We start from the raw sequence: 14,390 nt of genomic DNA on the forward strand, positions 1-14,390 counted from the left end.
AAGATGAAAATTGATAGGGAAGCAAACCATAAGAGATGCTGAACTCTAAGCAACAAACTCAGGGTTACTGGTGGAGAGTTAGATGCGGGGAAGTGATCATTGGGTGATAAGCATTAACTAAGGTACTAGTTGTAAAAAGCACAGGGTTTTATATGCACTGTGGAATCACTACATTCTAACTCTGAAACTAATAAAAAATTCTCAAAATACTAACGATTTAAATTCAGCAATACATTAAAGGACTCATTCACCAAGATAAAGTAGGATTTATTCTTAGGCTGCAAAGGTGGTTTGATATTCACACAACAATCAATTTGATACACTGCATTAATAAAACTAAGGATAGGAAATATTTGATCATCTCAATAGTTGGGGAAAAAATTGACAAAGTACAATGTTAATTCATGGTAAAAACACTTAACAAAGTAGAGATAGAGGGAACATACCTTAACCTAATAAAGGTCATATACAAAAAACCCACAGCTAACACCATCCTCAATGGGAAAAAAACTGAGAGCTTTTCATCTGTGGTCTGGGACAAAATAGGGATCTCCAATCTCACCTAACAGAATAATGGAAGTCCTAGCCACAGCAATCAGACAGCAAAAGGAAAGAAAATACATCCAAATCAGAAAGGAAAAAGAAAATCAAACATTCGCTATTTGCAGATGACTTGATATTCTATATAGAAAACCCAACAGACTCCACCAGAAAATTGCTAGAACTGATACACAAATGTCTTAACGTTGCAGGACAAAAAATTAATGCGCAGAAATCTGTTGCATTTCTATACACCAATAATGAAGCTGCAGAAAGAACAATCATAATCCAACCCATTTACAATTGCACTAAAAACCATAAGACACATAGGAATAAACCTAACCAAAGGTGTAGAAGAGATATATTCTCACAACTATCAACGTTGATGAAAGGCATTGAAATGATACAAAGAAACGGAATTACACCCCATGCTCATAGATTTGAAAAACAAATACTAAAATGTCTATGCTAAACAAAACGATCTACACATTTAATGCAATCCATATCAAAATACCACCAACATTTTTCACAGAACTAGAACAAACAATCTTAAAATTAGTATGGAATCACAAAAGACCTCAAATAACCAAAGCAATCTTGAAAAATGAAAGGAGAGCTGGAAGCATCATAATTCCAATGAAATTATGTGGAATTAAAAAAAAATAGGTGAACATAGTAGTAAAAAAGAGAGAGAGAGAGAGAGAAAGAGACAAACCAGGAAACAAACGCTAGACTTTAGAGAATAAACTGATAGTTACTTGAGGGAGGTTGGGTGGAGGGATGGGTCAAATAGGTAATGGGGATTAAGGAGGGCACATGTTCTGATGAGCACTGGGTATTGTATGCAAATGATGAATTACTAAATTCTATACCTGATATTAGTATTATACTGTATGTTAGCTAATGACTTTAAATAAAAAATTGAAAAGAAAAAAAAGTTTAAAAAGTTAAAAATAATATAAAATAATGATTATATATGAAAAAATCCAAAATGTAGAATTTTGTCTGCATTTCAAAGTTAAATAGTACCAGCTATAGATATAACACATATATAAATTTTCTCAAGGAAATCTCACACAGTAAGTTTTGTATGAACTTGAAATTTGGGGAAAATCAATGTAATCTTAGTGATGACTTAAGGCAGCACACTGATCCATACACTTTCTCAGGGCTCCCTTGACATCACTGTTCCTCATACAGTATATGATAGGGTTTAACAAAGGAGTAAATATAGTATAGAACACTGACACTATTTTATCGTAGTTAGCTGACCTGTAGGATTTAGGTCTCATGTAGATAAAAATAGCAGCTCCATAAAACAGTCCCATTACACAGAGATGTGAGGAACAGGTAGCAAAAGCCTTCTTGTGGACTTCTCTAGAATGATTCTCGAGAACTGAAGCAAGGATGAAACTATAGGAAATCAGGATAAGAGAAAACGGGACCAGAAGCATTAATACACAGCAGATGTACATCAAATACTCAAAAATAACTGTGTCAGCACAAGCCAAATGCATTAGAGTAGGGTCTTCACAGAAGAAATGATTTATCTCATGTGCATCACAGAATGGAAAACTCAGGGTAGCAGCAGCCTGCATGAGCCCATCAGCTGCCCCCAGGAACCAATACCCCACAGTCATTCTCAGGCGTAATTGCCAGCTCATGAGAATGGGGTATCTCAGTGGGTGGCAAACAGCCACATAGCGGTCATAGGACATGGACGCTAAAAGGAAGCACTCAGCTCCTCCCAATGTGATGAAGAAGATCTGCAACCCACAGCCAGCAGGGGAGATGGACTTCTGGCCAGTCAAGTAGTCAGCAGCCATTTTGGGCACAATGGTGGAGACCAGCATCATGTCCATAAGGGAGAGTTGGCTCAGGAGGAAGTACATGGGCGTGTGGAGCAGGAAATCCTGGTGAATCAGGAAGAGCATGAGGGCATTGCCTACTAGAGAGGTGAAGGCGATTGTCAGAATCATCACAAAAAGAAACAGGTGGGCTCCTGCGTGGTTAAAGAGTCCTAGGAGAACGAAATCTGTGGTGGTGTTCCAAATGTTCATGATTTCAAAGAAGAGCAACACTGCAAATGAAGAAATAGATGATAGAGTTTTCAGTATTTACAATGCTTCATTTCAATTACATTTTCATGAAAAGAATTTGTGTGAAAATGTTGAAACCTATTCTAAATATTTTATCTGTGATTTCCAAAGACATTTTAACTTGGACATAATGTTAGTTTTGCTTTTTTTTTTTTCATTTTCATTATAATAATTCTCAGGTTTAGTTTGCTTAATTGGTATAATGAACAAAGTTTCTGGATAAATGGAAAGTGTTTTGTAAGCATGTCTTTGTGCTACCTGATATCAACATAATGGAAGTAGAATTTCCATTTTGTCACTTGTATTTGCGTTTGCTATTTTTAAAAAGATTTTATTTACTTATTCACGAGGGAGAGAGAGATATATAAGGAGAGAAAGAGAGAGAGAGAGAGGCAGAGACAGAAGGGGAAGCAGGCTCTCTCCACACAGCATGGAGCCCAATGTGGGATTTGATCCCAGGGTCTTGGGATCACAATCTGACCCAAGGCAGACGCTTAACCAACTGAGCCACCCAGACACCCCTGTATTTGCTTTTATCATGCATGATCAAAATTCTTAGCAGCTGAATTAAATCAATGTATTCAGCAACATAAAAGTTAGGTACTTGTTAATAAGGACTATACATATCTACTATACCAATGAACCTAGAAAAGTCAGATAATTCTTTCTGATATTGATTAACTCTGAAAGGCATTTTCACTTTCCAAGAAGAGAAGTTATATTTTCAGGTGTAGGAACTGGAAGTAATTCATATGTAGATAGAAGCATAACTTATTTTGGAATTGTTAGTATATTTAATTTGACTTTATCAAATTATGCTCTGAATACAATAATTGCTTTCTTAGAATGTGTTTTCCAATGCAAAACTTTAATACTAAATGCATCATTTTATTAACTGTATAAATGGGTTTTGTGTAATGATATGAGTACCCTAAAAGTCACAGAGACACAATCTTTTTTGGGGATAGGAGAAAATAAAACTGATTAGTACCCAATATAGAGATAAATTAATTTCTTCTTCAGTCCCAGGAGCATCTAAATTTCTAATGGCATTTTCATCCCAGATCTGCTAGTACTGAAACTGTTTTAGCTTGTTGAATAATTAGGATCATACTTGAAGAGACGAAGATACAATTTCAATATCAAAGATATGTTCTAATTCAGTGTAATGATAATAGGAGTCCACTTCTTCCTGAGTCATTTGATTCGTCCCCAATATTACATATGACTTATGTACTGCAATGCCAACCAAGACTGAGAGAGTACAAAAAAAAACTGTCTCAGTCCCTAATTCTATTGCTTCACCATCATCATTCTACTGACAGCTCTATTTCAGGATTTTAGTTGGTTAATTCAAAGTTAAACATAGAAACAAACGTCCGCCTCACAATATATACTGAATTTCCCAAAACTTTGTTATCTTCACATCCTCAAATGTATAAAATTTGATTTCTGCACATTTAGAAACTGTATGAATTCCCTAATAATGGGTCTTTCTAGTGCTTTCCCGAAGGACCTATAAACCCTGCTATAAGGGTGCCTAGGTGACTCAGTTAATTGTCTGACACTTGATCTCAGCTCAGGTATTGATCTCAGGGTAGTCATTTTGAGCCATGCACTGTGCTCCACAGTGGCCATGGAGCCTACTTAAAAGAAAAAAAGAAAGAAAAAAAAAAGAAACAAAACAAAATCCACATTCTTAACTCATTTATTTGACATGAACCGTTCTGATTTCAATTATTCTAAACTCTTCCATTTTGAAGAATGTTAAAACTTACATGAAGTTAATCTGTAATATAACTGCTGGATGTTGGGTAAGTTTCTTAAAATAACTTTTACTATCATCTTACCCATTTTTAGGTGTACTATCACTACAGTGGCATTATGCATATTCACATTATTCTGCAGCCATGGTCAATATACATCTTCAGGACTCTTCATAATCTATAATAGAAATTTTGTGCCCATTAAACAATGATTTCCTCTTTCTTCCTGACCCTGGGAACTGGCAACCACCATTCTGCTATTCTGGGTCTATAAAATTGACTATTTTAGTATCTTTAGATTAGTGGGATTATACAGAATTTGTCTTTTTGTGATTGGCTTATTTCACTCAATATCATGTCATCAACATTCATTCATGCTGTAACATGTGTTAGAATTTCCTTCTGTTCTAAATTGAATAGTATTCCTCTGTATGTATATGCAACATTTCCTTTATTAATTCATTCCATCTATGGACATTTGGCTTCCTATCATTCACTTCAGTTGTTTATTTAAAGATAAATTTACTGGGATTTTTTAATTATTTTAATAATGTGAACAGATAGAGCTTAAAAATATAACAAGTTGAGTCAGTTTTTCCCTTTACACATATGCATTACAGATGCATTTAGATACTCATTATAAACCCTAAAATTACTATTACATTTAGCAAAAGCTTTTTCTTCTGATATGTTTTGTTGTGAAATTAATGTTTTGTTTTGTTTTTAATTTGAAATTGTTAATGATTAACTTTTAAATTTAATTTTATTTTTTCAATGTTCCAAGATTCATTGCACACCCAGTGATCCATGCAATATGTGACATCTGTAATACTCACCACCAAGAATGTTTAACTTTTGAATAGAGATATATTATGTATCTATACATTATTTTATTTATTCATTACTTATAAAACAATTTTTTTTTCAATTTATTATTTATAAAAGAAATTCTTCATCATGGATCTTATTTTCTATTCAACATACTTTTGTACAAACTCCTCAGTAGTGAGAGCATCTAAAGATGTCAGTGACATAAAATCAGTAGTGAGAAATTAAATTTTTTTCAAGAAATAATAATGTTAAATTGTTTATTGTATTAAAATTCCTAACTATATTTTATATTATACAAGAAACACAATTTTTCACTAATTAAAATGTTAGTAACCATACACAAAAAGAATTTGACATAATAACTCCTGAAAGTCCAAAAGAGAAATTAACTTATCCTGCAAATAAAATATCTAAAATATAACTAGTGCACCCAGCAATTTCACAAGAAGGTCCATATGCACCCCAAAGTTTGTAGCAGCAATGTCCACGATAGCCAAACTGTGGAAAGAGCTAAGATGCCCTTCAACAAATGAATGTATAAAGAAGATGTCGTCCATACTCAGCCATCAGAAAGGATGAATACCTAACTTATGCATCAACATGGATGGGACTAGAGGAGATTATGCTAAGTGAAATAAGTCAATCAAAGAAAGTCAATTATCATATGGTTTCACTTATTTGTGGAACATAAGGAATAGCATGGAGGACATTAGGAAAAGGAAGGAAAAAATGAAGGGGGAGAAATTGGACTGGGAGATGAATCATGAGAGACTATGGACTCCAGGAAACAAACATCGAGTTTAAGAGGGGTGGGAGATGGGAGGATGGGTGAGTCTGGTGATGGGTATTAAGGAGGCCATGGAGTGCGTGGAATACTGGGTGTTATACACAAACAAAAAATGAATCATGGAACACTAAAAAAAAATAATAATTTAAAAAATAAAGTGTAACCAGTGGAAAAGAGAAAGTTTAGGAATTTGTGTAGGAATTTGAAAAGTTAGCTCTCTATAGAAAAAATTTTTAATTTTAATTTTAATTTAATTTAACACAAAAATTTGAAAAGTGTAGGAATTTGAAAAGTTAGCTCTCTATAGAAAAAAATCCCCCCCAGGTTTAAAACAGCTATGATTACTTCTGTTTTCAGTTCTTCTTTTTTTTTTTAATATCATATACAATCACAGGAAATTTAGAGCACCCTGATCATTTCCCTTCCATATTTTTCAGACCCCATTGCCCTATCTTAACCTAAACTATTTTATTCCCTTAGGATATACAGAAGATCAATCAATCTGCTCCTTTAAAATAATATAATAACAGCTAAATCATTTATGTGACTGAATTAGCAAGTACCTGCAAGATTTTTAAATGATGATTGCATCAGATAGCATACCTTTCAATTTTTCACATTGTGGTATCAATAGATTAAGAATTTTATTCATAAAATTTTGGGTTTTCTGAAATTCAGAACTGATAAACAAATTACTAAATATTAAAAATGACTATGACCTACCTAAAAATGATGACCTCAACAAGCTGGATCTCTATCTCTCTGAGCAGGGCCGTCTTAATGCATCTCTTTGGGAGGTGGAAGGATCGTATAGTCTGGCAGCATCAAACTCACTCATATCATTTTTCTAGAGTGTCCTATAAAGGGGTGTGGCCTATTGACATATATTGCTAAAAATACCATCTTAGCATAGCAGACTGAATCTTTGGGTGACAAAAATGTTTAATTTTCAAAGATTTTAAAGATTCCCAGATTCCTACATTCTTTCAGAAAGCTGTGATTTATTAAAATTGAAATAAGACTCCTCTACAAGCAAAAGTAAAATGTAAATAAATGTCCATGAAAGGAATGGCATAAAATACATCATCAGGGAATTAAAGTGATGCTTGCACTACTTGTTAAATATTTGATGGGGGGGGGCACCTGGGTGGCTCAGTGGTTTAAGCCTCTGCCTTCGGCTCAGGTCATGATTTCAGGGTTCTGGGATCGAGTCCTGTATCAGGCTCTCTGCTCGGCAGGGGGCCTGCTTCCTTCTCTCTCTCTGCCTGCCTTTCTGCCTACTTGTGATCTCTCTCTGTCAAATAAATAAATTCTAAAAAAAATTTGATGGGGGAGGATTATGGAATACATTATTGAGAGATTAACTTTTGTCAGAGATAGTAATTAAAATTATGAAGTCCATGGTAGAACTTAGCTATTTTTTAAATTTGATTGATGTTATAAGTTTGTTAGCTTGCATCCTTATGATTTTATTTCATTTTATTTTACTTTTATTTTATTTTATATTTGTAGGTAAGTTATAAATTCTATTATGATAGAAACAAGAGAGCAGAATGCATTTGCTGTGATAGAACAAGTTGCAGTTTGATTACATATGGATTGTTTTCAAATAATTTGTTATTGTTTGTGCTATATATTTTAGGTTTCCAAGCAAACTGCGGTACTTGGTTATATTTTTACAATTTTTTTTTGCCTTGGTTTGCCTAAGAGTGTATATACATATATATATGTATATATATATACACACTATGCAGCTTGTCAACATGTAGTCTGGAATATATATATATATATATATATATATATATATATATATGAATAGGTGATGGGGATTAAGGAGTGCATTTGTAATGAGCACCAGGTGTTGTGTGGAAACATTGAATCATGATAGTGTATACTAATATTACATTCTATGTTAACTAACGAATTTAAACAACATTAAGGATCACATTCCATAATTGTAAAAATAAAAAAAAAATAATGGAATGGTTGATGGAAAAATGTTACCTCTGTCAATGTGATATAATATAATTGTTTAATCCATGTGCACTGTAAGAAGTGTCATTTATTTGTTTAGAAGGGAAGCACACTGTAGACCAGTTAAACTTCTGCCTTTGGATGTTGAATTTTATCAAAGTGACAAATGCAACTCTGATTTAGAGTCTTATTGACCACCTGAATGAACTCTACATTAAATCGAGCTGTATTATTTTCTGGGAAAAACTACAGGCTCTAAGCTGAGTCTGAGAAATACATTATAGACAGGTAGTATATAAAGTTTTAAATAAGACTTTCTTCAAGAGTGGAAAAATAATTTACAGTAAATATTAATATTTTTTTCTGTCCTGAATGAACTCTGCTGTGCCTCAAGCCAAAGGGTTGTCAACAATGCTCAAGTAAAACAGGGCAAATAGACTGTGTTTTATAGATCAAATGCTTTGCAGATACCCAGAGGACAGGAGGATGAAGAACAGATCAGCTTCATGTCAGAGGTGTAAAGGCATATACCATTTAGAATACTATAAGAAAATTACAGTGAAATTACAATGGACCTGAACATCTAAATTGAGATTAATTTAGGGCTATTTACAGGTGTGTGAGCATAATTGTGGGAAACCATAAAGAGGTTGTAACAAACCTCCATTTTAGCAAGAGTGAGTTTTGCCACCCCTGTCCCCCTGCAAGCATGCAGGGATGAAGTAGATTCCAGACTACATGTTGACAACCTGCATGGAAAACACCTTACAACAAGTGCTTTGACCCATCCAAATAGCAGATACAAGAAGCCACAAACCAGCAGTAAGGAAGAATAAGAAAGAAATATCACTTCTTTTTTGTTGTTTTTTTTTAATCAACCCCAAGAGGCACCCTTGCAAGAATGATATGGCATGCAGGGAGTTCATTGGGGAATATTCTAAGGATCAACACCCATGCAATAACAGAAGCAGAACTAGGCACAGGGAGATGTTGAATGGAGAGGCAGGTCTAACCAACTTCTCAGCTACTCTGGGTGGAGTTCTGAGATGGCCCTTCCATGTGTTCGTACAATAGGGCCCCCACAGATGTATTCATTGAATGTGGTCTGCCACCATCAAGGAATCATGACCTTAGGGTAGGCAGTTTTCCTCAACCAAGATCAATGCTTGCATTCCTGATAGCTGGAAAAACGGCTAACCGGCACATTAATCTACGCCTATATATTTATTCCACTGCTATAGTCTCTCTGTTACTATAGCTTTGTAGTATAGTTTGATAACATGAAGTTTGGTGTCTCCAGTTTTATTTTTATCATGCATTCATTCATTCTCAGGACTGCTTTGGGTATTCAGGGTCTTTTGTGGATCCATACAAATTTTAAGATGGATTTTTTAAAATTTCAGTGAAAATTCCATTTACATTTCTTTTCAAAGATTTTATTTATTTATTTGACAGATAGAGATTACAAGTAGGCAGAGAGGCAGGCAGAGAGAGAGGAGGAAGCAGGCTCCCCGCTGAGCAGAGAGCCTGATGCAGGGCTCGATCCCAGAACCCAGAGATCACGACCGGATCCGAAGGCAGAGGCTTAACCCACTGAGCCACCCAGGCGCCCCTCCATTTATATTTTAATAGAACTTGCTTTGAATCTATAGATGGTTTAGATAATAGGTGCTTTTTAAAGTATTTTATTTATTTATTTGACACAGAGAGAGATCACAAGTAAGCAGAGAGGCAGGCAGAGAGACAGAGGTAAGCAGGCTACCCACTGAGTAGAGAGCCCAACATGGGGCTCAATCCCAGAACTCTGAGATCATGACCTGAGGTGAAGGCAAAGGCTTAACCCCCCAAGCCACCCAGGCGCCCTGGTAATAGGTACTTTTTAAGTATTTACTCTTCTAATCCATGAACATGGGATATCATCATTTGACTGTATCTTCCCAATTAATTTATTCGAAGTCTTATAGTTTTGTTTGACTAATTTTTCTATCTTCTTTGTTAAATTGATTTCTAAATATTTTGTTTTTTGAAAACATTGTGAATAAGGCTTTCTATTCCGCATAATCTCTTCCAGTCCCGTCCATGTTGCTACAAAACTTGGGTATTCATCCTTTCTTTCTTTCTTTCTTTTTTTTTTTTTTTACAGCTTTATAAACATATATTTTTATCCCCAGGGGTACAGGTCTGCGAATCGCCAGGTTTACACACTTCACAACACTCACCATAGCACATACCCTCCCCAATATCCATAACCCCACCCCCTCTCCCAACCCCCTCCCCCCATCAACCCTCAGTTTGTTTTGTGAGATTAAGAGTCACTTATGGTTTGTCTCCCTCCCTATCCCATCTTGTTTCAATTACTCTTCTCCTACCCCCTCAACCCCCCATGTTGCATCTCCTCTCCCTCATATCAGGGAGATCATATGATAGTTGTCTTTCTCTGATTGACTTATTTCGCTAAGCATGATACCCTCTAGTTCCATCCACGTCGTTGCAAATGGCAAGATTTCATTTCTTTTGATGGCTGCATAGTATTCCATTGTGTATATATACCACATCTTCTTTATCCATTCGTCTGTAGATGGACATCTAGGTTCTTTCCATAGTTTGGCTATTGTAGACATTGCTGCTATAAACATTCGGGTGCACGTGCCCCTTCGGATCACTATGTTTGTATCTTTAGGGTAAATACCCAGCAGTGCAATTGCAGGGTCATAGGGTAGTTCTATTTTCAACATTTTGAGGAACCTCCATGCTGTTTTCCAGAGTGGTTGCACCAGCTTGCATTCCCACCAACAGTGTCGGAGGGTTCCCCTTTCTCCGCATCCTCGCCAGCATCTGTCATTTCCTGACTTGTTAATTTTAGCCATTCTGACTGGTGTGAGGTGATATCTCATGGTGGTTTTGATTTGTATTTCCCTGATGCCGAGTGATATGGAGCCTGGAAGAGATTATGCTGAGTGAAATAAGTCAAGCAGAGAGAGTCAATTATCATATGGTTTCACTTATTTGTGGAGCATAACAAATAGCATGGAGGACAAGGGGAGATGGAGAGGATAAGGGAGTTGAGGGAAATTGGAAGGGGAGGTGAACCATGAGAGACTATGGACTCTGAAAAACGATCTGAGAATTTTGAAGGGGTGGGGGGTGGGAGGTTGGGGGCACCAGGTGGTGGGTATTGTAGAGGGCACAGATTGCATGGAGCACTGGGTGTGGTGCAAAAATAATGAATACTGTTATGCTGAAAAAAAAAAGAAAATCTAAAAAAAAATAAGGCTTTCTATTATTTTATTACTTTATTTATGTATTTTACAAACATTTCATTGTTAATGTTGAGAAACATACCTGACTTCTGCATTTTTATTTTATCCTGTATACTTACTGAAATTATTGATTACTTCCAGCATGTTTCATTTTAATTTTATTTTTTCAGTGTTCCAAGATTCATTGATTATGTACCACACCCAGTGCTCCATGCAATGCCTGCCCTCCTTAATACCCACCACCAGGCTCACCCATCCCCCCAAGCCCTCCCCTCTAAAACCCTCAGTTTTTTATTGAGTCTTTAGGATTTACTCTGTACACCATCATTTCATCAAGAAGTAATTTACTTCTTACTTTAAAATTTGGTTGTCTTTTGTTTCTTTGTCTTGCCTAAATGCTCTAACCAGGACTTCACCTATATTATTGAATAAGAATGGGGAGTATGGGCAAACTTGTTTTGTTTCTGATCTTAAAAGATATATAGTAACATAATGTTAGGTGTGGCTTTGTTGTATATGGCTTTTATTATGTTGTTTCATTCCCTTCTATAACCAATTTGTTGAAGGTTTTTCCTTAGAAAAGATTGTGAAATTTGAGAATGCTTTTCTTTACTGAGGTTACATGGTTTCATTTGTCTTTCTATTAATTAATACATATTATTACATATATTGATTTCCTATGTCAAATCATTTCAACTTCGATGGATACATTATTTTTTATCATGTTTATGGTAGTTTTAATGTCCTGTTGAATTTGGTTTGATAGTGTTTCATTGAGAATTTTTGCACCTTTATCCAATAGGGATATTTGTTTGCAGTTTTCTTTTTTGCTTGTTTCTATCTAAATTTGTTAACAGTGCAATGCTGGCCTAATAAAATGATTTTGAGAGTGTCTCCTCATCTTCAAGTTTCTGAGGAAATATAGAATTGTGGTAATTCTTTAAATGGGAGAATTAAAAAGTGAAATCAATTATTCCTGGGCTTTTTTGTTTTGAGGGTTTGTTTTGTTGCTATTTATTTTTAATTACAGATTTAATTTCCTTACATCATTTTATTAGACTGCTCATTTTTTTTTTCTTCATGATTTGTTTTTTATTGACTGTATGTTTCCAGGAATGTGTTTATTTCTTCTAGGCTATCCAATTTTCTGGCATTTTTTTCCCTACAATTGTTTCTAGTACTTTTCAATGGTCATTTATATTTTAATGATACCAGTTTTAATATCTCCTATTCTGATAAGTTATTTGAGTCTTCTCACTTTCTTTGGAATTTGGACTAGTGAAGAGTCTGTAAATGTTGTTTATTTCTTTAAAAAAATAAAACCAATCATAGATTCATTGAGCTTTTCTATTGTCATTCCAATCTATATTTAGTTTATTTCTTCTCAGTCCATTGTGATTTCTGTTATCCTAACAATTTTTGGTTAGTTTCTTCTTTTTCTTCAGATTCAGTGAGTTGAAAGTTAAATTTGTTATGTGAGATCTTATTTTTTTCTTAATTAAGGCCTTTATCTGTATAATCTTTCCTCTTGGTACTTCTCAACTGAATCTCTTAAGTTGTGATACATTCTGTTTTCATTTCCATTTTTGTTGAGATTTCTTTTTTGTTTATTTCTCTTCCATTTTATTTCTGACCCATTGTTGTGGGGAACATGGTTTTTAATCTCCACACATTTGTGAATTTTTGGATTTTCCTCTTGTAATTGATAACTAATTTCATAGTGTTTTGATTGAAAGAATTGCTTGGTGTGATTTCAATCTAATTAAAATTGTTGAGAACTTTTTTGTGGCTTAATAGGTAAAATATCCTAGAGAATGTAGCATGTGCACTTGAGAATGATGTAAATTTTACTGATGCTGGATTGCATGTGCCATGTCTATTTCCTTCACCTGGTTGAAGGTGTACTTTATGTTTAATGTTTACTATTGGCTTTCTTTCTGGGTGATGTGTTTATTGTTGAAAGTAAGGTAGTGAAGTTCCCTGCTATTCTTATGTCCTTGTATATTTCTCTCTTTATTTCTATTAGTACTGTTGTACTATAGTGTATTTATGTGCTCTGATATGGGTGCATGCTTTCGTTTTTCATTTCCTGTCTAACACATGAATCATGTTTAAAAATACTAGTAGTTCCTTAAAATTTATAATTAATTTAAAACTACATAATGAAAGCCTAAGTATTTCTGAACAAAAATCCATCATCAAGTAACACTTTATTATTTCAGGTGTAGAGAAGATTTCTTTCTACACATTACTATTTCCTTTTTCCACACTTTTTTTTAAATTTGGTGTGTGTTTTCCCTGATAGGGTTTTCTTTTCTTACTTTTCTTGTGGATAATTCACCTGATGTACAAGTCTAACATATATTTTAATCACCTTAAAATTTTCTACACACTCCTTTCTTACTTGCCTGTTTTCTGGCAACATGTCTGCTCTAAATTTTATCCTTGTTCTTTAGTGCCAAGATTGATTGGTTGATTGATTGATCTTTTTCTGTAACTCCTTTCAAGATTATTTCCTTGTGTGATTTATGTCACTTTTATATAATTTGCCTACATGACACCTTTTGGCATTTATCTTCTATTCTCTTCTCTGAGCTTTCTAGATATCTGGTTTAGTGACATCTAGGAAGCTCAGATTTTAAGGGATGTCTGGCAAAGTACTTCAAGGATTTCTTTGGCTCCATTGTCTCATTTTTCTTCTAGTATTGCCATTATGATAATGCCTTACCTTTTTTTTTTAGGTTTTAATTTAATTTAATTTTTTCAGTATTCCAAGATTCATTGTTTATGCACCACACCCAGTGCTCCATCCAATACGTGCCCTCCTTAATACCCAACTCCAGGCCCACTTAACCCTCACTAGCCCCCCCCATACCCTCAGTTTGATCAGTTTGATCCTCACAGTCCACAGTCTCTCCTGTTTCATTTTCCCCCAATTCACTTTTCCTAATGTCCTCCATGTTATTCCTTATGATCCACAAGTAAGTGAAAGCATATGACTCTGTCTCTGCTTGACTTATTTCACTCAACATAATCTCCTCCAGTCCTATCCAAAAGTTCATCCTTTCTGAGGGAGGCATAATATCCCATTGTATATATGGACCATATCTTCTTTTTCCATTCATCTGTTGAA

The 14,390-nt window shown here is 34.7% G+C and overlaps 1 protein-coding gene across 1 annotated transcript; it reads right to left on the bottom strand.

Annotated features, from left to right (window-relative positions):
• Positions 1-1,664: 1,664 nt before the first annotated feature.
• LOC125101247 (olfactory receptor 2T33-like) lies at positions 1,665-2,648 on the bottom strand. Its single transcript, XM_047731827.1, has one exon. The coding sequence runs from the start codon at positions 2,598-2,600 to the stop codon at positions 1,665-1,667; it is 936 nt and encodes a 311-aa protein (XP_047587783.1). The 5' UTR covers positions 2,601-2,648.
• Positions 2,649-14,390: the final 11,742 nt, after the last annotated feature.

Source organism: Lutra lutra, chromosome 5 (genome assembly GCF_902655055.1).
Source record: "Lutra lutra chromosome 5, mLutLut1.2, whole genome shotgun sequence".
NCBI classification, from domain to species: domain Eukaryota; kingdom Metazoa; phylum Chordata; class Mammalia; order Carnivora; family Mustelidae; genus Lutra; species Lutra lutra.